Raw genomic sequence first — 22,065 nt, forward strand, 5'->3', positions numbered from 1 at the left:
TAATATGCTTATTGTCTCTTGGTACCAACCAAATGCATAATGATGCTTTGTTGATATCTGGGTCTTGAAACCATCAACACCCTCATTCTGTCTCCTGTAGCCCTTTGGTAGATGAACCTCTCACAGATGTTGCTTTGGAAGTCAATGTTAAGTGTTTGAGTAGACACAGACAAACCCCAGGCTGTGTGTGGGGTCTGTCTTGTAGACCACCCAGGCACACCTTGAGAGCTCCAATCCCCCAGGCATTGTGGAACTTGGTCATAGATTACCCCAGAAGCTGCTTCTATCATTACTTCCTGTAGTGATGGGACTGCTTATGCAATAACCATATCATTTGTTTAGTGTGGCTAGGACAATATAGAGGACCCACGCAACCCAGGAGACATCCACATCTCCCAGGGAAGTCTGAATTCTGACATTTAGAGCCACTTTGGTTCAACCTAGTTAACCTGGAATTCTTACCCCACTTTAATAAGTTATGGCTTAAATCAAGGAATGCAAACTTAAATGCCCACAGGGCTAGGAAGGCAACATAAACTAGTAAAGTGAGCTGGGTGTAAGTAGGAAGCTCTATTAATTTATTGTTACTATTATTATTTTGGTCAGATACCATGCAAGACAAACAAAACCTGCCTTTAGGCTGAGTGGCTTTCAATATCTGGTTAAAATGGATGGACAATGAGTGGACTGGTTTGGATTCACCATACAGCTTATGGTCAAATAAAAAGGTCACACAAGGCCTGGTGCGGTGGTTCACGCCTGTAATCCTAGCACTTTGGGATACTGAGGCTGGTGGATCACTTGAAGTCAGGAGTTTGAGACCAGCCTGGCCAACATGGTGAAACCCTGTCTCTACTAAAAATAGAAAAATTAGCCAGGCATGGTGGTGGGCACCTGTAATGCCCATCCCGGGAGGCTGAGGCAGGAGAATCACTTGAACCTGGGAGGCGGAGGTTGCAGTGAGCCGAGATTATGCCACTGCAGCACTCCAGCTTGGGGGGACAGAGCAAGACCTTGTCTCAAAAAAAAAAAAAAAAAAAAAAAAAAAAAGCCACACAAGTTTTACTTAAAAAAAGAATTGTAGATGTATCTTCTGATTGAAACTCAACAGATAAAGTTAAGGCCGAGTGTGGTGGCTCATGCCTGTAATTCCAGCACTTCAGGAAACCAAGGTGAGAGGATCACTTGAGCCTGGGAGTTCAAAACCAGCCTTGGCAACATAGTGAGACCCTGTCTCTACAAAAAATATTTTAAAATGAGCTGAATGTGGTGGCGCGCATGTGTAGTTCCAGCTACTCAGGAGGCTGAGGTGGGAGGATGGCTTGAGCCCAAGAGGTCAAGGCTGCAGTGAGTGGTAATTGTACCACTGCACTCCAGCCTGTGCATTCTGCACAAAGCAAGACCCTGTCTCAAAAAAAAAAAAAAAAAAAGATAAAATTAAAGGGTGATGATCAAAAAGATCTGCGATAAGCTAATAGGGAGATGTGGTATAAGGTTAGGGGCATGAAATCTGGAACCAATACATCTGGGTTTGAATCCTAGTTCGGGTGCTTTCTAACAATGTAAACTTGGTTGAGTCACCTAACTTTTCTGTTTGTTGGTTTGGGAAATGGGGATAACAGTAGCATCTAAGCAATGGGTTAGTGGGAAGATTAAGTGAATTAATACACATAAAAAGCTTAAATGGTGGTTAAACATAGTAATTGTTCAATAATTGTCAGCTATTATTAATCCTGGCTGGCTTTTATCTTGCATTTGTCTTCTATTAGTATTTTAAGGTGTCATTTCACCTTGTATAAAAATAAAATGGGTATAAAGGGTGATCATATTAAAGCTGAGAAATTTTTATGTTATGTTTTTATTTATTTCATCCTATCCTCTGCTTCATGCTGGCATTTGTCAGCCTGCATGTCTTTCCCTGGCTTCCCTTAAAAGAAAAGTGGTAGGTATTCAGCATTAAAACACAAGTTCTCCATCTTTGACTCCAGTGGTCCATTTTGTGCCAGAACCTTCAGTTTCCATCCATGAGTGTCTTTTAGGTAGTAGTTCTAAAATCAGACACGTGCAGTGGTCCATCCCCTCTCATTCTCCACGAAATGCATTGTGGAGAGTGGGTGCTGCTTTGATGAGACTGCTGAGTGCCGCATGTCATTTGCTCTACAGCCTCTGCAGTCCTTGTCCCTGGCTGACTCGAAACTCAAGACTGAGGTCACCATCATCATCAATGCCCTGGGAAGCAACACCTCCCTGACCAAAGTGGACATTAGCGGCAACGGAATGGGGGACATGGGAGCGAAGATGCTGGCCAAAGCACTGCAGATCAACACTAAGCTCAGGTAGGCAGATCCCGCCCTCCCTACTCATGAGGAAGGCTTGGAGCAGATTCTGAACAGCAAGCACTGCAGAGCTGCTGGGCCCAAGGGGACCTGGGCTTCCCATGAGGCCATCTTGAGGAGAAGAGGTGACAACGTCAAGACTTCTGTCAGAATAATGAGGAGGGTGTTCCCAAATTTAGACGTAGTGATTCCTTTGGTCTGTTGTCTTATAGTTCTGTTGTAAGGTAGCACCTGACTGAGAACTGCCACAATTTCCTATTTCACATCAGTGTTGATAGCTGACCAATGTGTAGGTAAAGGCAGTGAGAAGCTAGGAGGGTTTTGTAGGCAACACTAAGTGAGCAGAGCCCATACTTCGCTGTGAGCCCAAGGTCTTAACCCCCTTGCTCATGCCTGCCAATATAAAGACTTAAAAACAAGGGGCACAGAAGGTCTGCTGGTTCAAAACCAGGCTCACGCTGGCTGCTAGCTGTTCTCTTTAGCAGTTTTATTCCATGTTTCCTAAGCGTGGCTTTTCCTAAGGACTAGCTCCACTGTCACCTTGTTGCCATCCATCGTTCAGAGAGATTGGAGTTGTTACCTAGGTCAGCAGTCTGGTGAATGAAGAGTTAATTCACATTGCTCCTCAAGGGCTCTTTCATGATGTTTTTCTAGTCTCTGGCATAAAAGTCTGAGTTTTCTGTCTAAACTGAAGCCAAAAGTCAAAATCTGCAGCAATTTCTTTGAAGGTCAGTATGTGTGTAAAGAAGGTCATCGAGATTAGGAAGGGAAGGCAGTGAAAGTTGTGAGGCCAGGATCATCCAGACAAATAAAAGCTATTTTATATGTCAGGGTGAACTGACAAATCCTAAATACCTCTGAAGTCTACACATTCTGAAGGTAAAGTAATATTTTTCTCCCCAAATAGATTTTGTGTTTAAAAAGCAAACAATATCCTGTTTATAGTAACTGATGTTTTGCCAGCAGAGTGAGGAAGTTCCTAGGATTACTAATTGAGCCATGTCAGGGAAATAATGAAAACACAAGGAACTATGACAGATTCTCTCTAGTGTTTTGGAAACATTAGCGTTTTACTGTTTGGGGTGAGAAATCTCAGTAGCTGAAATTCTTTATATTGGGCATGGAATTGGTTCACATCTTTTGTAAATAGCTTCCACCTCAGACATAAATATAAGAATATGATTGGGAGAATATCAGAAATATCAGAATTTAGAGTTTTCTGTCTAGTGAAAGTTAGATAACATAATAGTAAGTTAATATATGTGCTATTGCTTTTAAGTACAGTTTTTCCATACTACTTGCATGGTAAATGTGTTACGAATATAATATTGGGGGAAATGCTTATCCTTGTTTTGTTAGAAATGAAGATGAACATTATTCCTTGCTCACATAATGCAGCTGTACTGAAATATTTAGACAGTGCTGTCTATAAGAGGTTTATATTCAATGTGAGAATCATTTTCTCTAAGTGTCTGATCATTTATGTGATTTGGTTTTCAAACAGGACTGTAATATGGGACAAGAACAACATCACTGCACAAGGCTTTCAAGATATAGCTGTTGCTATGGAAAAGTAAGTTTGAATTAGGATTTCTTTCTACGAAATAGAAAAACAAAAACCAATGGTATATGTGTTATCTGTGGAGTAATAGAATCAACTGTTTATTGGGGATCAGAAGATCTGGGTCTGAATTTAGTCTACAGCTAACCATCTATGGGATCTTGGAAGACATTGAATTTCTCCTGGTGGGAGTTTCCTTATGTATGAAATGAGGGCACAGATGCCTGTTCTGCCAAAAACACCACACTGTCGTGAGAATTAAATGAAATCACGGGAAAGGGGCTGTGTGACACTTGCCTTGTTTCCTTTCCCCTTTGTGGTTTCACAATCTACACTGGGTGTTGTTCTTTTGCCTATCGTGACACCTTTGAATTCAGTGGTGAGAAGAAAGCTGAGGTCCAGAAAATAAAGATGAAATTGATAAATGGTAAGCCCAGGGCTAAGTTGTCTCAGGACTGTGAAAGACTTTCTTCATTACTTCAGTAACTAAAGCCTGCAATTATTATTTATTGTTGAATTTACTTTCCCAGTAAATGAGAAAATAATACTAGACATAGTTGAAAGTAATACTAGGAATGTGGTTCTTTCTGGGCTTTTTGGTCCTCATATTGTATTATAAAGGCAGAAGTGAACAAAGCAGATTTATAGCATTAAAAATGAGAGGCTGTAAAATATGGGTGAAAAATAAGGGGCGGATAGCATAGAAGCCGTTTCCCTGGGAAAGGGGAGGAAATGCTCATTATTTTGTGTTTTTCCAGATTCCTTGTATATGTGAGGCCTCCCAGGAGGGCCTCTCATGCCTGACATGGTGTTGTGGTACAACCCTAGACTGGGAATCAGGAGTCCTTCAGTCAGTCTCCAGTTCTGTCACCCACAAGCCTGTGATCTTGATCAAGGCATTTTACCTCTCTGATTAATTCTCTTTTCATGAAGTGAGAGGATTAGGGTAAATGATCTCTAAGCCCCTTCCATTTCTAAATCCTGTGGCTCTACTTCAGCCAGGAGTTCAAAGTTACTGCCATTGCAAAATCACAGAGACTCATTTCTGAGCCCCTTCTCTGTACTGACCCCAGGGCATTACTAAATAGGGGTAAGGCAGCTTAGACTATCAGTTTCGCATTGCCACTGCATGATCACAGACCCACCTATGGTTACTCCTGTTGCACCACAAAACCCCAAATGGAGACATTTGTTTACACTGAGCTGCATCTGGATGCTAACAGCACAGTTGCCACCCTGATGTTGTTGTAGACTGCCAGCCCAGGCTGGTGTTTGGAAGAAGCTAGGAGCGTGCACAACCAATACTCAACATTTCCAGATTGACTGTTGGACTCCCTTGATCACAGTCGATTATGTATGCTCTGCTCCAGGATGCCAATGCTTCAAAATCACATTTGGTTTAAATAAACTGTGCTGGTCTGTAACATGATAAAAATTGGATGAGGGAAATAAAAACTGTCAAGGCTGTAAAAAAGACATATCATCTCTTAGTTTAATTTGGCTGGATTTTCTGAAGGCAAACAAAAACAATTTTGCTAAAACAAAGCTAAGATAAAAATTAAAGCCATAGAAATTACAGCTTTCTCTTTGTCTGATTATTTTACATGAAGCTACTCTATAAGTTGGACTGGGTGAATATTTTTTTTCCATTAGCCCATCTAGACTGCTACTATTAAGTTGATGGTTTTCTTTGTTATTTATTCTTTATTAGTACCTTATTTTAGGAGGTAGTTGCTAATTTATTCTTCTAATAGATGTCATCTAAATATGCTTGAGAAGCACTGTGAGTGCTGCTAATAGTTTAGAGTCCTAAAACAAGGCAGCTACTGTGCAATTTTAATGTCCCAGTTGCCACCAAGTAGCCCAAGGTGAAATTGAGCTCTTCCTGAGTACCGTGTTGAAGAAATGGACAGATGCATTTTGGGGTGGAGGACAGAAGTCATCCCTAATACTGGCGTTTGTGGTAGGTGAGCAGGTGTTAATGGTCATCTGAGCACATAGCAGTTTGCAGCAGGGTCAGGATCAAAGGCCAGGGACCAGATTCAGAGTTCTGTGTGTTTTGCTCACACAAAAATGGCTGACTCCTGCATCTTCATGTTTAATAGGCCTGCCAGTAGCAGTGGGATAATATACAGCAATCAACAGTTGCTTCATTTGGTTTCTAGAGCCTGGTGGACATTAGCTCTTGAACTCAAGCTGAAAGGACCTGCAGAGGTCAGAGTGTTTAGCCAGGCAGCAGACCCTTTCCCAGCAGCTTTAAAAGAGACAATCCCATGTATACTGGGCATCTTCATTTAATGGAGTCCAGAAACTTAATAGACTATTTTGTGGATGCTAATGGCTTGCTTTGCAAGCAAATGTTTTGTTTTTATTTCTGTTTTTTCCTCTACCAGTTTGGGGCTGGTTGTCACACATAATCACTGTGGGGACCCAGGTACAGTCAGATCTATTGGTTACTGAAACCCATGTAGCAAGTTGATGCTGGACTTTCCCTAGGCTTTCCCTCAGTTCATCTTTTCAATCCCAGTGTGAAAATTCTGTCCTTGATGGAATCCAAACTAAAAACAAAACAGCAAAACTGCATTCCTCAAAGTTGTGTCAGTTTTGTAGGTAGTGTGAATTAATGTGGTTGCCTGTGGTATTTGCACTTGTGGTTATTACAAAGGATAATCTGCAATCTAGGGGCCTAAATGGTCTGGTGGTTTGGAATTTTCTAAGCTACTCTTGCAGCTATCCTTTTGGATTTAAAAAAAAAGAGTGCTGAATTAATGTAATAGGAAGTTACTTTTAAATAAGTATATTATTTTCTCCTTTTTCTAGGAACTACACATTAAGATTTATGCCAATTCCTATGTATGATGCTTCTCAAGCCCTAAAAACAAACCCTGAAAAAACAGAAGATGCTCTGCAAAAGGTATTGAAGAATCAGTAGCTTAATTACAAGAAATTCACATTTGAATTGTGGTTATGTTCCTGAACTTATAAACAATACTTTGTTGTTTTACAAAGTTTTTTTTTAAATTTTATTTTTTCACATTGTCTTATGTTCTTATGACCACAACCGGGGTAATGCATGACTGGGGGAGGAGTATACTAAGGAACACTAAAGCTTGTCATGCAATTTAAGTGGAATAAAATAACATTCTTACAACATCAACATGCCAGAGCATAAGTATAGTTAACTTCCTGATTGGCTGTTGGAGAAATGTGTGGAACTGAATATCAGTTTGCACAGCTTCCCTCCTCTTCATCCTCAACAGATGGATCCCTCTCTTCTTTTTTCATCAAGAAACTTAGAGTATTCCTGAGCTCTCACTTTACCATCCTCATCTATAAATGTATGTAAATCTACACCCACTCCTGCCTCTGTACTGGCAAACTCAGAGGTACCTTCCACTTCAAAGCCCAGCCATTCCCTGGTGCATTTGACCCCCTTATTCTGCCCTGTGCTGGAAACCTCTGAATCATTCCCTTGCTCTTCCATATCTTCATCCTTCTCTTTCTATGGCCACCTTTCTCTGCATTTTAGTTGTGCTCAAATATTTCCCATCTGAAGAAGCCTACTTCACTCACAGTGTGGTATTATTTGAGGAATCTTTGAACTTTTCCTCCCCCTTTGTTCTTTCTCCTTGGTGATGTCATCCAAAAGACCACCAAGATGGCTAAATTTTAGAAAGGAGAGCTTCATTAATGATATTGGTATGCAAACTGGGAAGAGACAGTCTCTGGTGTGTGCTGAATGTGCTCCTCTCTTCAAAGAAGGGAAGGGCAGGTTGGGTTTTATGCCTCACAAGGCCTACGTCGTACAGTCGAGTTGTACATATTCAGCAGGCTTGGGGGGGAGCTATACATATTTATGAGGGGAGCAGAGTGCATGTGCAATGGGTAAACATGTAACATACATCTCATATTCACTTTGGGGTTAGGTTTTAGCATTAAAATGAGGGTGAATTTGGTTATGTTAGAACTATAGTACATAAAGACAGTTTGTGAGCAGCCTCTGTACACTGGCTGAAACTGGTTTAAGGTCTGCAGTTACTTATCAAAAAAGAATGTGACTGGGCGTGGTGGCTCAGGCCTGTAATCCCAGCACTTTGGGAGGCTGAGGCGAGTGGATCACAAGGTCTGGAGATCAAGACCGTCCTGGCCAACACGGTGAAACCCCGTCTCTACTAAAAATACAAAAAATTAGCCAGGCTAGGTGGCGGGCTCCTGTAGTCCCAGCTACTTGGGAGGCTGAGGCAGGAGAATGGTGTGAACCTGGGAGGCGGAGCTTGCAGTGAGCAGAGATCGCACCACTGCCCTCCAGCCTGGGTGACAGAGCGAGACTCCATCTCAAAAAAAAAAAAAAAAAAAAGAATGTAAGGCTGGCCCCCTGTCCAGTCAGAGTCATAGTGGTCTGGGTTGTAAGTCAGAGTAGAAGGGATCTGATAGCTCCTGTCGTTAGGGAGTTTAGAGCTGTAGGGATTTAGAAATTTGCCTTGCCAACTGGCCCTGAACCCTTACCCCATAGATGACTTTGTTTCCTTAACCTTAGGGTCCATCTTAGTTGATGAAGGAGTTGCTCAGATCACAGTGTTACCACCTTCCATCTAGTCTTCCAGAGTTGACTTTCCTCTCTCATTTCTTCCTTAGCTAATCAATCAGTAAATCTACCATCGTGTAGCATAAATCCCTTCATTAGCTTTCCTTCCTTCTGTTCCCATTATGGATACCTTCCTTCAAGTCTCATCATTTCTTACCAGGATTATTGCCACATTTGCCTCCTCTTGTCAGTTTTACATGTTGCAATAAAAAATAGCCATCCTGTTTCATGGTAAATCTGAGCAGACTAAAATCTTCACTCTATCCCTTCCTAGTGGCTTTCAGGATAGATAAAGCTGGGTCTCCTTAACACAGCAGGAAATTCTGTCCAGGATCTGCCTCCTGTACACTTCCCACTTCATCTTTGGCCAACTCTTTTGTTTTGACCTGTCTCAAGGAACTCATTAAAAATGCAAATTGTTAAGCCTCAGAAACTGGGGTAGGACTTAGCATTTGTGTTTTCACAAGCTTTCCTGGTGTTTGTAAAGTTTGAGAATCCCTGCTATATTCCAGACATCCTTTTTCTTTCCTGACTACCATGCAGGTCTGTTGAGATTGAAATCAAGCATCAGCTCATCCAGGAAGACCTCTCAGAGGCCCTTTCCTTCTCTAGGTGCGTGGTCTTAGGATTTCCTGTACTCCTCTCTGTCATTGGCCTTGCAACATTGATTTAAGTTTCCCGGCTCCATGTTTTATTCTCCTAATGGTCTATGAGTTATTTGATGGCAGAGCTTATGTATTCTCTCATCTTGCTTATTCTCACAGCTAGCACAGTGCCTGGTGTGTATGATTGGATACTTCATTGATTGATTGATTGGTTGACAGGGTCTCGCTCTGTTGCCCAAGCTGGAGTGCAGTGGTGCAGTCATGGCTCACTGCAGCCTCAACCACCTGTGCTCAAGTGATCCTCCCATCTCAACCAGGACTACAAGCATATGCCACTGTGCTCAGCTAATTTTAAAATTTTTTATAGAGACGAGGTTTCACTATGTTGCCCAAGCTGGTCTCAAACTCCCACACTCAAGCAATCCTCCTGCCTTGGCCTCCCAAAGTGTTGGGATTATAGGTGTGAGTCACCATGCCTGGTTGCTTGAATACTTTTCAGGCATATGTTGAATAGAAGACAGTGTGATTGGAGATGAGGGAGGAAAAAGCTGTGGTATGGCAAAAGAAATCAAGATTTGAATTTAGAATATCTGACTTAAAATTAAACTCTTCTCATAACCTTCAATAAGTTACTCAATTTTGCTGAACTTTATTTTTTTCAACTGTATAGGTAGGAAAAATAAAGCTATGTAATAACCATGTTTAGCTGACAATATATAATTCTTACTGGGTGTCGAACTATTTTAAATGTTTTGCATAAATTAATACATGTAATCCTTAAAATAAATGATGCGGTAGGTTCTATTATTACAGATATGGAAAACAAAGAGTAGGAAGATTAATTTGCCTAAGGCGACCATGAGGATCCAGTGAAACAGTATATGTGAAAAGGAGTTTGTGAAAAGCTACATAAAAATAGTAGATACCTTTATAATTTCCAGTAGGATATTAATGAGCTTTGAATAAAAGACATATTCTAGAGAAACCAGGTTTCTGGTTTCAGATTTGAACTCTCAAGAGCTTGGAAGTTATCACTCCCATCCTCACAACAAAAAAATCTGAACAAACAGAAAATCAATTACTTTTCTTAGATCTGTCAAAGAACTTAAGCCACAAGAAAAACTATCACCCTGAAAACTGGGGACTGGAAAGAGAGGTACAGAGAATCACAGTGAATCATAGCCAAGATCAGCTTGCCAGGAGCAGAAGCTAGTAGAGTAATAACTTATAGGAGTAATAACTTAAACAGTAAGTGATGAATTGCCAGAGGCTTAGCCTGGACTACCTTAAGAGTTAAAAACTCCTAGGGGTCCAGTTTTAGGGAACCCCCACCCTTTCATGGGTTTTACTTCCATGAGTCTCATCAGGCTATTTCAGTAAAGATTGGAGAAAAATTTCGTTTTTTTTCTGGCAGGGGTTAGGGTACACTCAGAGCATTCTGTTCTAAATAACAAAGGTCTACCAGCCAGAGAAACTACTTTAGTAGGACTTTACCTGAACAAGGGAAAGATAATTAAACAACCCACCCTCCCTAGCCTTTCTGTCTCACATAAGGGATAGGGTTAAAAAGGATAAGAAATATTTTCGAAGGCCATAGCCCAGGGACCAGGATTGCTTAAAACAAAAACTAATCATAAGATTGTAGAATACTTCCCCTTCCTAACACCTTATCACCACGCTAAGTAAAATGACAGTGGATTACAATTGAGTAAACTGCAAGACACAGATTGTAATTAAGAAAGAGTTTCTAGGGAAACCCCAAAATAATGGGATACAAAAGCAAGGACACTAGAGGAAATCAAAGCCTCTGGCATATACGGCTGCAGCAAATACTAAATAGAGCCCAGCTCTTAGCCAGTTAATATATAAAACCTCACACTAAAAGGCTGATTACCTCAGTTTGTATTACCAGATATATGATTTTCAGCTTTCAGCCAAAAATTACAAAGCATGTTAAAAAGCAACAAACACAGTGTGAAAGAGGCAAAACAAGCATCAGAATGAGACTTATCTATGATACCAGTTTTGGAATTATCAGAGCCTTTAAAATAACCATGATTAACTTGTTAAGGGCATTAGTGGAAAAAGCAGACAACATGCGAGAACAGATGGGTAATGTAAGGAGGAGATAAAAGCTCTTAAGAAAAAAAAAATTAAAAGGAAATACTAGAGATAAAAAACCTGTAATAGAAATGAAGAATGCCTTTGATGAGGTTATTGGTAGACTGGACATGGCTGAGGGAAGAATCATTGAACTCTAAGATTCTTCAATAGAAACTTCCCAAACTGAATGCAAAAAGAAAAACAGAAAAGAACAGACTATCCCAGCACTGTGGGATAATTATAGAAGATGAAACTTGCAACTAATGGGAATACCAGAAGGAAAGAAAAGAGAGAAAGGAACAGAAGAAACATCTGAAGTAATAATGGCTGATAATTTTCCGAAATTCACAACAGACACTAAACCACAAATCCAGAAAGCTCAGAGACCACCAAGCAGGATAAATACCAAAAAAGCACACATAGGCATAGCAAATTCAAAATATGGATAACCAACGACAAAGAGAAAATCTTTAGAGAACGTAGACTAAGAAAACACCTGTGTATTGAGAAACCAGGATAAGAATTACGTCACTCTTTTTGTCAGTAACCATGTAAGTAAGAAGAGAGTGGAGTGAAATATTTAAAGTGTTGATGCAAAAAAACCCCAGCAGCGTAGAATTCTATATCTACGAAAATTATCCTTCATTTTTTCTTTTTTTTTTGAGACGGAGTCTTGCTCTGTCGCCCAGGCTGGAGTGCAGTGGCGCAATCTCGGCTCACTGCAAGCTCCGCCTCCCGGGTTCACACCATTCTCCTGCCTCAGCCTCTCCGAGTAGCTGGGACTACAGGTGCCCACCACCACGCCCGGCTAATTTTTTTTTTTTGTATTTTTAGTAGAGACGGGGTTTCACCGTGGTCTCGATCTCCTGACCTCGTGATCTGCCCACCTCGGCCTCCCAAAGTGCTGGGATTACAAGCGTGAGCCACCGGGCCCGGCCCAGAAAATTATCCTTCAAAAGTAATGGAGAAATAAAGACTTTCTAGGATAAACAAAAACTGAGGGGGAATATATCACCAGTAGATCTGTCTTGTAAGAAATGTTTAAAGTTCTTCAGGGAAAAGGAAAATGATACAGATAGAAGTTGGATCTGCATAAAGAAAGGAAGAGCATCAGAGGGAATAAAATAAGGTAACATTATATTTTTCTCATTATGAATTGATACAATAGCTGACTAGCCGGCGCGGTGGCTCACGCTTGCAATCCCAGCACTTTGGGAGGCCGAGGCGGTCGGATCACGAGGTCAGGAGATCGAGACCACGGTGAAACCCCATCTCTACTAAAAACACAAAAAAATTAGCCGGGCATGGTGGCGGGCGCCTGTAGTCCCAGCTACTCGGAGAGGCTGAGGCAGGAGAATGGCGTGAACCCGGGAGGCGGACCTTGGAGTGAGCCGAGATTGCGCCACTGCACTCCAGCCTGGGTGACAGAGCGAGACTCCGTCTCAAAAAAAAAAAAAAAAGCTGACTATTTTTTCAGAGTAATAATAACCACAATGTACTGGGTGAATGTGGTATAAAGGATGGAAAAGGAATTGACAATATTCCATTATAAGGTACCTACACTACTCATGAATCAATATAGCGTTATTTGAAAGTAGACTTGGATTATTTATAAATGCATATTGCAAACACTAAAAACTTTTTTTTTTTGAGACGGAGTCTCTCTCTGTCACCCAGGCTGGAGTGCAGTGGCGCAATCTCGGCTCACTGCAAGCTCCGCCTCCCGGGTTCACGCCATTCTCCTGCCTCAGCCCTTCCGAGTAGCTGGGACTACAGGCGCCCGCCACCACGCCCGGCTAATTTTTTTGTATTTTTAGTAGAGACTGGGTTTCACCATGGTCTCGATCTCCTGACCTCGTGATCCACCCGCCTCGGCCTCCCAAACTGCTGGGATTACAAGCGTGAGCCACCGCGCCCGGCCTTAAAAACTTTTTTGAAAGGAGTATAATTGATAAACTAGGAGAGAAGAGAAATGTAACCATACAAAATGCTTAATTAAAACCAGAGACAGTAGCAAAAAAGGAAGATAAAAGAAACAAAGGACAAATGTAATAAATAGAAAACAGTTACAAACATGGTAGATATGAATCCTACTATATTACAACATAATTGAGGACGGACGCGGTGGCTCACGCTTGTAATCCCAGCACTTTGGGAGGCCGAGGCGGGCAGATCACGAGGTCAGGAGATCGAGACCACGGTGAAACCCCGTCTCTACTAAAAATACAAAAAAATTTAATTAGCCAGGTCTGGTGGCGGGCGCTTGTAGTCCCAGCTACTCAGGAGGCTGAGGCAGGAGAATGGCGTGAACCCGGGAGGTGGAGCTTGCAGTGAGCCGAGATCGTGCCACTGCACTCTAGCCTGGGCGATAGAGCGAGACTCCTCTCATCTCAGAAAAAAAAAAGGGACATTCAGGGCTGGGTGCGGTGGCTAACGCCTGTAATCCCAACACTTTGGGAGGCTGAGGCGGGCGGATCACACGGTCAGGAGATCGAGTATCCTGTGAATGGTGAAACCCCGTCTCTACTAAACATACAAAAAAAAAAAAAAATTAGCCAGGCGTGGTGGTGGGCACCTGTAGTCCCAGCTACTTGGGAGGCTGAGGTGGGAGAATGGCGTGAACCTGGGAGGTGGAGCTTGCAGTGAGCTGAGATTGTGCCACTGCACCTGGGCGACAGAGCGAGACTCCGTCTCAAAAAAAAAAAAAAAAAAAAGGAAAAAGCAAATGGACATTCAGGACAAAATATGCAGATATGTTAACTGTAAAATGTGTGCTTTGTTAATAAAAATAGGTGACTTTAAAGCTTATATTTATTGGTTTCTTTTCTCTCCCCTCCCCTCTCCTTCCCTCTCATTCTCCTGTTCTTCTCCCCTCCTTCACCTCTCATCTCCTTTTCCTCTCCTCTCCTTCTCTTCTGTTCTTTTTTTTTCTGAGACAAGGTCTCACTCTGTTGCCCAGGCCAGAGTACAGTGGTGCAGTCATGGCTCACTGTAGCCTCAAATTCCTGAGCTCAAGTGAACCTCCCACTTCAGCCTCCCGAGTAGATAGAACTACAGGAGTGAGCCATAATGCCTGGCTAATTTTTTAATTTTTTGTAGTGAGGTCTTGCTATGTTGCCCATGCTGGTCTCAAACTCCTGGGCTCAAGTGATCTTCCTGCCTCAGCCTCCCAAAGTGTTGGGATTGAAGCATGAGCCACCACACCCAGCCTATTGGTTTTTCTTGTAAAACTTGCTGTGTCCTTATGTATTCAAGTTTTTATTTTAACAGGTAGATTTTTGTCTTCTGGAAAAAATATGACTATTTCCTTTTACTCTACTGAAGAAAAAAATAGTGTGATTCAATACTCAATCTTAAAAAACACACACAAGATTCCTTTACTAAAATACAGATGTTTTTGTTTTGTTTTTGCTTCTTGTGCTGGTGCTATTTTCAGCAGTGAGACCAGAGATGTCTAACTAGCTCTAAGTTATCTCCCAGCTTGCTCTCAGCTGTCCAGGGGAGCCCACTAAACATGACAGTGAATCCTCTGGTCCTTCAGGAGGTGGGTTTTCTGTCCTTAGTCTGAAATGGTACATGCAAGCAAAGTTTACCCTATTAATCTAAGATGCATATAATTTTGGTGGTGGTGTATACAGGCCTGATGTTAAAGTCACTTGAAAATTGTTACTGTTTCTTCCTTTTGAACTGGTTTTTAGAAGCAAGCTTTAGAGTATTACTTTTTTAAAAATTCCTTCCTGATGCTTAAGTCTATAAAGCACCACTGGTGCATCTGGGGAAATGTCTGGGAGGCATGAGCCAGCCTTGGATGCACTGCCTGTGTGTGAGATGAGCCTTCTGAAAAAGCAAACTTCTCTCGGACCCAGCCACAGCCAGTGCTGCAGTGAGGCCAAATGTATAAGAATTAATAAAGCAAAAGGACCGGAAGCTGGGTGGTGGTGTGTGCCTGTCATGTATTTCAGGCAAGAATCTTTTCAGCAAAATATTTTTATTGATAGTCATGTCACCTTGGAAAGAGATGACTTCTTGGGAAGCAGCAAGAGAAAGTAATGTAATACACTGTCAAGGCATTAATGTGTCACTTTAATGATGTTTCAGGTATCTTTTCGTTTTTGTAATTTCTTCATTTATGTTTAATGGAAAGGTACATTTTGTTCTGCTTTATATTTTCAAGGAATGATCGTAATTATAGTCTGTATTTTAATAGTTTCTAATTGATATTAAGTAGTAGTCATTTTAGCATATGGAAAATGAAAATTAAAATGTAAAAATACTTAGTGCTTCACAGTTATTTGTTAGTTCTTAACCAGGGAACTGCTGTGACAAATTAAAAGCCAAATGGTTAAGTGATGTTCTTAAAAACAAACAAAACCAACAAATTTTAAAAAATAGATGACAAAATTTACCAACCTCTGATTATTCCTTTAAAAACATCTTTATAGGTATCCATCATTCTTAATAGTTAACCTCGCACTTATGTTAAATATGTATTTATTGCATATTGTTCTGCTTGAATGCTTATTTTAATCTAGTTATCATTCATACCTTTGAATTTTTCTTAGTAGATAATCTATGTATAAAAATACAGAAATCTATTTTTTATTTGCTATAATTTTAATAACTGAGTCCTGTTTTTGAGAAAATTTGAAAATTTGATGGGTTAATGAAATTAGTATATATCTTTGAGTTGTACCAGTCTATATCCTTCAAATTTTGTAGCAATTCTTTCTCTCTCTTTTTACGTTAAAATAAATAATTTTCTAAGTGCTGATACATTCTACAGCTGGAATAAGGCTATAAGAGATTCAGAGAGCACCACCCTTATTCCTTGGGGATGTTTATTTAACTTCTGAACTGTTGGGTAGTTAAAAATTCATGTGAGAGAAGGATTGAGATTGTGTGCTGAAAGTGATGGAAAGTCATGAAGTGGGGTCTCTCACTCTGCAGGCAATTAAAAGCTTGCTTATCTTTTTCAACTACTGAGTTACACAAAAATTACTCCAATTGCCTGCAAGTTGAATCTCTAACTAAAAACACCAGTACTCACAAAGAAAGCCGGTTTCTCCATCTCATGTGTTTTGTGGGGTCAAAGCACTGGCAGGATGTATGTATTAGCGCTTTGGTTTTTAAGTTCAGCAACTGACTGTTTCACTTATACTTTATTCTCTGCTGGGTTGAAATGTATTCTTGAGGGATGCCTGTGCTTTATTTCCAGATAGAAAACTACCTGCTACGAAATCATGAGACTAGAAAATACCTTCAAGAGCAGGCCTACCGCCTGCAGCAGGGTATTGTCACCAGCACCACCCAGCAGGTAAGCGAGCCAGTGCCTGTGACTTCTCCTTCTATTCTTAACCGACCCTCTGAGAGCAAAGGACTTCTAGAATTTGAATCATTTCCAATGGGTCAATAAGAACTAGTTTTTGAAAATGACAACAAATCTAAGTAGAGTTTGAGGGAAGATACTGAAGGAGGAAAAGGTAGGCTAATTCTAATGCTAAATATGCACTTTTAATTATCAATCAACAATTGCCAGTAAGATAGGTTTCTATATAAATATTAGGAACTTTTGATTATAATAGATAATAAAATCTGAAAATGATCAAATTTGCTACTTTGGAGACATTCTATTCCTTTCTCTTTATTCCTTCACACTTCCATGGGTAGAATACAGATTCCCAGATTTTATGTTCACAATGTCAGGTTCATTAAAAAAAGAAAAAAAATTCCGAGATTCTTTTGAAGAAAAGTTTGATGAATATTAATTAACACATGCTGAAGAGAAACTGAGGTGTTTTTCTCTTATACTGCATTCCTCTTCTCTCTACCCAGCTTTGCCAAGGAAACAGAATTATCATAATTAAAAAAATGTGAAATATTTCTTTTCCGAAAATTAACCAAAACCAAAAATCACAAGATATTTGAGGAAAACAATTTATGTGTCAAAGAGCAAGATGAACAACGGAATTGAGCTCAGATAATGCAGAGTACAGCAGAGAGCTTTAAAAAAAATTGTCATCGTAAGTTCATTGGGACTGCAGAGAATGATATGTCCATAAAATAAGAATAGGCTGCTATGAACAGGAGTAGTCAGAATAAGAAACAATGCTTAACAATTAAAATTATGATACTCTAGTACAGAATTAAATAAACTGATGGACACAAACTAAGCTGGTCTTCTGGAAGAAAAAGTAGAGCAAACGTTTATAGCTTATAATAAAAAAAGACAGATTAAAAATATGAAAGCAAAGTAAGTGAAATGGTGAATTGACTTAGAATAATCAACAGCCTTCTAATGGAGCTTCAAAATTATTATAAAAATGAGAGATATTAGAGGACAGGAAAGAATAGAAAACCATTTCATATGAGTCTCGGGGTTGATATAACCCACTTTAGAATTGATCAGAATGAGTGGGCAAAAGGACCCACACCTAAATATATCTTGGTGGAATCTCAGAACACCTAGAATACAGAAAAAAAAAAATCAAAGAGTTCCAGAAAGAAAAGAGTTCCAGGCCAGACGCTGTGGCTCACGCCTGCAATCTCAACGCTTGGGAGGTCGAGACAGGTGGATCACAGGAGTTTCAGACCAGGCTGGCCAAGGTGGTGAAACCCTGTCTCTACTAAACATACAAAAGAAAAAGTAGCCAGGTGTAGTGGCACAGACCTGTAATCCCAGCTACTTGGGAGGCTGAGGCAGGAGAATCACTTGAACCTGGAAGGTAGAGGTTGCAGTGAGCCAAGATCGTGCGAGACTCTGACTCAAAAAAAAAAAAAAAGAGTTCCAGAAAGAGTAAATGGGCTATCTTACAAGGGAACTAGAATCAATTCTTAGCATCAATCCCCATTAGTAGATGCAAACGAGGTAATGTCTTCCTCGTTTGGAAGCAGATTTATTTTGGACCAAGAATTCTATACCTAGCCGTTTTCAGACATGAACTCAGAAATTCTATTCTCTTCATATTCCTTATGAAAAAAAGTTACTTGAATAAATTCTCAAGCAGAAAAGTATGCAATATGAGGTATAAATAGGATATGATAGCAGAGATGAAATTGTAGAAGTTATACAAGCTGAGAGAAAGTTTTTAAAAATCTCTGCTTTGGGAAAATCTACTTTGAGCTGCAGGGTTAAGGGACGTGGGATTGGCATGTCTTTCTCTGGGGCAGCCATAATCACAACTTTATAGCTACATTTTAGAGGGTTTAAAATTTTAATATTAGACAAGAATGGCAAGCTTAATTATTGCTACATAACAGATTGTAAATGTCGAAAATCGCAATAATGTAAAGGTAATGAAACAAACTAAAATTAGAAGTTTAAGAGGGAGAAAGTTGAATGCTATTGTAAGTATGCTAAATCTTTAGTTTTTATTTCATAGAATCTACTATTTTCTATAATTCATAAATCAAAAACATAAAAATAAGTATCCTATTTAAATTTAAAATGGAAGCCACCAGAGGAATTAAAGAGGCAGAGGCTTTCAAAAGAATTTTTCTCTGCAAATTGAAAAGAATTGACTAGTAGGGAAATTTTTGTCATTTTAGACCATGTTGAATGGTTTGCATTATTTTCTTACCTTATTACGAATGTTATTTAATTTTTTGTTGCTTCTTCTTAGAATGAAAGAAAGATGTCCATAATAAAAATGTCATGCATAATATTCCAATTAGGTAAAATATGGGTGAGTATATAGATAGGCATAGAGATGTGTAAAAGGGTGTTCATCACAATATCAATGATGATTATCTTAGGTGGTATGAAGGGTGTATTTTATTCTCTTCTCAATATGGTTTGAATGTTTTACAGTAAATATGCATTATTTAAGCAAGAAAAAGTAAACCAATATGTGTTGAGAAGAAAAGTTATACTAGTGAAGTAGCAGGAGTTTTGAGAAAGAAAGCCATTATTTTGACCTTACCAGTACCTTAAAAATCTAATTTCTTTTCCTGCAGGGAACTAATACTACTAGCCTAGTATTTTATGGTTTACTATTATTAACAGGTTTTAGTGTTTAACATGAAAAGCAATGAAAGTTAGATTGAAACTTTGTCTTGTGTTCCTTTATGAGCTACAATAATGAAGACTTCTCACTCTGTCGCCCAGGCTGGAGTGCAGTGGTGCAATCTCAGCTCACTGCAACCTCCACCTCCTGGGTTCAAGCAATTCTTCTAGTAGCTGGAATTATAGGTGCCCATCACCACACCCAGCTAATTTTTGTATCTTTAGCAGAGACAGGGTTTTACCATGTTGCCCAGGCTGGTCTTGAACTCCTCTCCTCACCTCAAGTGATCCACCCACCTTGGCCTTCCAAAGTGCTGGGATTATAGGTATGAGCTACCATGCCCGGCCCAAGACTTCTTTTCTTTTCTTTTTCTTTTTTTTTTTTGAGATGGAGTTTCACTCTTGTTGCCCAGACTGGAGTGCAGTGGTACAACCCTGGCTCACTGCAACCTCTGCCTCCGGGTTCAAGTGATTTTCCTGCCTCAACCTTTCTTTTCTTAATACAACATCTTTCCAACTTTTTCCCCCTAATTCAGAGTGGATTTTGCCCATCCAAAAAAAAAATTACAGCAGCAACCTTTAATGCTTATTCTTAAAAGTACGTTTCATCAATTGAGAGAAAGTTTTACACAAGAGCAGTATGTGGATGTTTAATTCTGCATAGATGGCATTATTCTGAATTATCTGAGTTATTATGTAGTAGGTATATTGCCACCTTTTCAATTTGGGAATTTCTTAGGACATTATAATTAGCAGTTTTTAGACTTTAATCATTTTAGTCACTTTAGGAGAGATTTACCTTGAAGATTCCAGAAACCTGAATATAGAAAGGATAGACCCTCTGTGACGAATGCCCTTGCCAACTTGATAGCCATCATTCTCAGTCATCATTCTCAGGTGACACCAAAGGCATTAAAGAATGTTTTAATGAAATATTGAAGTCTTGTAACTGCTTGTATTTGTTTTTGTCTGGCGACTTTGATTAGGAAATATTTTTGTAAGACTCAAAATTCTACCTTCGTTTTTGATACCTTCTTTTCCAGATGATAAAGCCTCTTAATTAGGACTCAGCAAACCTTTTCTGTAAAAAGCCATATAGTAAATATTTTAGGCCTTGGAGCCCATAGGATCTCTGTTGCAGCTACTCAACTCTGCTGCGAAAGCCACCATAGACAATATGTAAATGAATAAGTGTTGTTACAATAAAACTGTAGTTATAAAAATAGGCCTAGAATTGCCTGCCACTCGCCAAGCTCTTCTCTTTAGCCTTCTCACCAAGAAGGAAAGAAAGAAAGAGAGAAAGGGAAAGAAACAAAGGGGGGAGGGGGCTTTACTGCTTAGAGCTATTTGCTTGTTATATGGTCTTTCCTCTTTCATGTGCACATTTTTACATTTGCAGTCCTAACTTCTTTGTTAAACACTCACTTTGCAACCTTTTGAAACATGGCCTCTGTCTCTCTTTATTTACTGAAATGGCTCTTTGTCACAATGTGCAGGGGCCTTTTCTCCTTCTTCATCTCTTGGTAAAAGGAGGCAGAATACTATGGTTAAGAACTTGGGCTCTCAAGTCAGATGACCCCAGATGTAAATCCAGGCTCTACTATTCCCTGTGTGAACTGATGTTAGTCACATACTAACCTCTTTAAGCCTCAGTTTTTTCATCTGTTTATTGGGGATGATGATAGTACCCATCTATGAAGGTGCTGTAAAGAGTAACTGAGATAATGCTTGAAAAGTATTTGGCTTCTTACCAGTAAACAATGGGTTTTTTTGGCTTACTTTTATTATCACAATTACCATCATTATGGACCATCTCATCTTTCTTAAAACTCAATTCTTAGTTCATTGGACAACGTGCCATTCTGAATGTGCTTCTGCCACTCTTGTGTCTTACCTTCTGCTTTCTACACAACTCTTTCTCTTTTCATATCCCCAATGCAGGATTTTTTTTCAAAGCTTTGTATTTAGTGTTCTTTTCCTTTGGCTATTTACTTCTATTTTAACTCTCTCATTTGTAGATGACTCCTGGATCTAACCATTCAGTCCCTGTCTCTTTCCAGAGAGTCCTATCTTGCCAATTATTTTTTTCAGCATCTCCACCACTTTGGCCTTCTGAGATAACAGTCATTAAGACCAAACTCATCCTTTTGAACTCTTGATTTTGCCATTTCACTCAGGGACATCATCATTCACTGAGGGTTGAACGTTTGGAGTCATCTTGAACTCTTCATTTGCTTTCCCCATCCATTACCCACTAAACCCTGTCCAGTGGCTGCCAAAGGTACTTCTTTTGTTTTTATTTATACTACCAGCCCTCTTGCTAAGGTCTTTTTACTAACTACCTTCCACACCTTCCTTCCTTCCTTCCTTCCTTCCTTCCTTCCTTCCTTCCTTCCTTCCTTCCTTCCTTCCTTCCTTTCCTTTCTTTCTTTCTTTTTTCTTTCTTTTCTTTTTTTTTTTTTTCTTTCTTTCTTTCTTTCTTTCTTTCTTTCTTTCTTTCTTTCTTTCTTTCTTTCTTTTTTCTTTCTTTCTTTCTTTCTTTCTTTTTTTTTTTTTTTTTTTTTTTTTTTTTTTTTTTTTTTTTTTTTTTTTTTTTTTTTTTTTTTTTTTTTTTTTTTTTTTTTTTTTCTTTCTTTCTTTCTTTCTTTCTTTCTTTCTTTCTTTCTTTCTAGAACTAGTTTTTTCATCTTATGTGTCTCCTCCTGCTTTCCACAGCCTATGTTCTTTGTATCAGGGAAGCTGAGCCACCGTGAATGTTTATGGGGTAAGGGATTTCTAGAGCTCACAGTTGTGCGGAGGAGCTGGGGAAATGATGCTCTGTGCCTTGGACACCATGTTCAACCTCTTAGCCTGCACTGGAGTGCTATATTGTC

At 39.7% G+C, this 22,065-nt stretch overlaps 1 protein-coding gene across 13 annotated transcripts in view; it reads left to right on the plus strand.

Moving 5' to 3' along the window:
- The window catches only part of CARMIL1 (capping protein regulator and myosin 1 linker 1), a 346,067-nt gene that overhangs the window by 237,581 nt on the left and 86,421 nt on the right, over positions 1-22,065 (plus strand). For all 13 annotated transcript variants that reach the window (XM_030817391.1, XM_030817392.1, XM_030817397.1 and 10 more), the window contains 4 exons: positions 2,164-2,336; positions 3,841-3,909; positions 6,718-6,811; positions 16,406-16,504. In XM_030817391.1, the coding sequence (XP_030673251.1) occupies positions 2,164-2,336; positions 3,841-3,909; positions 6,718-6,811; positions 16,406-16,504 (435 nt within the window). The remainder of the gene's footprint in view (positions 1-2,163; positions 2,337-3,840; positions 3,910-6,717; positions 6,812-16,405; positions 16,505-22,065) is intronic.

The sequence above is a fragment of the Nomascus leucogenys genome, chromosome 8 (assembly GCF_006542625.1).
Source record: "Nomascus leucogenys isolate Asia chromosome 8, Asia_NLE_v1, whole genome shotgun sequence".
NCBI lineage: Eukaryota > Metazoa > Chordata > Mammalia > Primates > Hylobatidae > Nomascus > Nomascus leucogenys.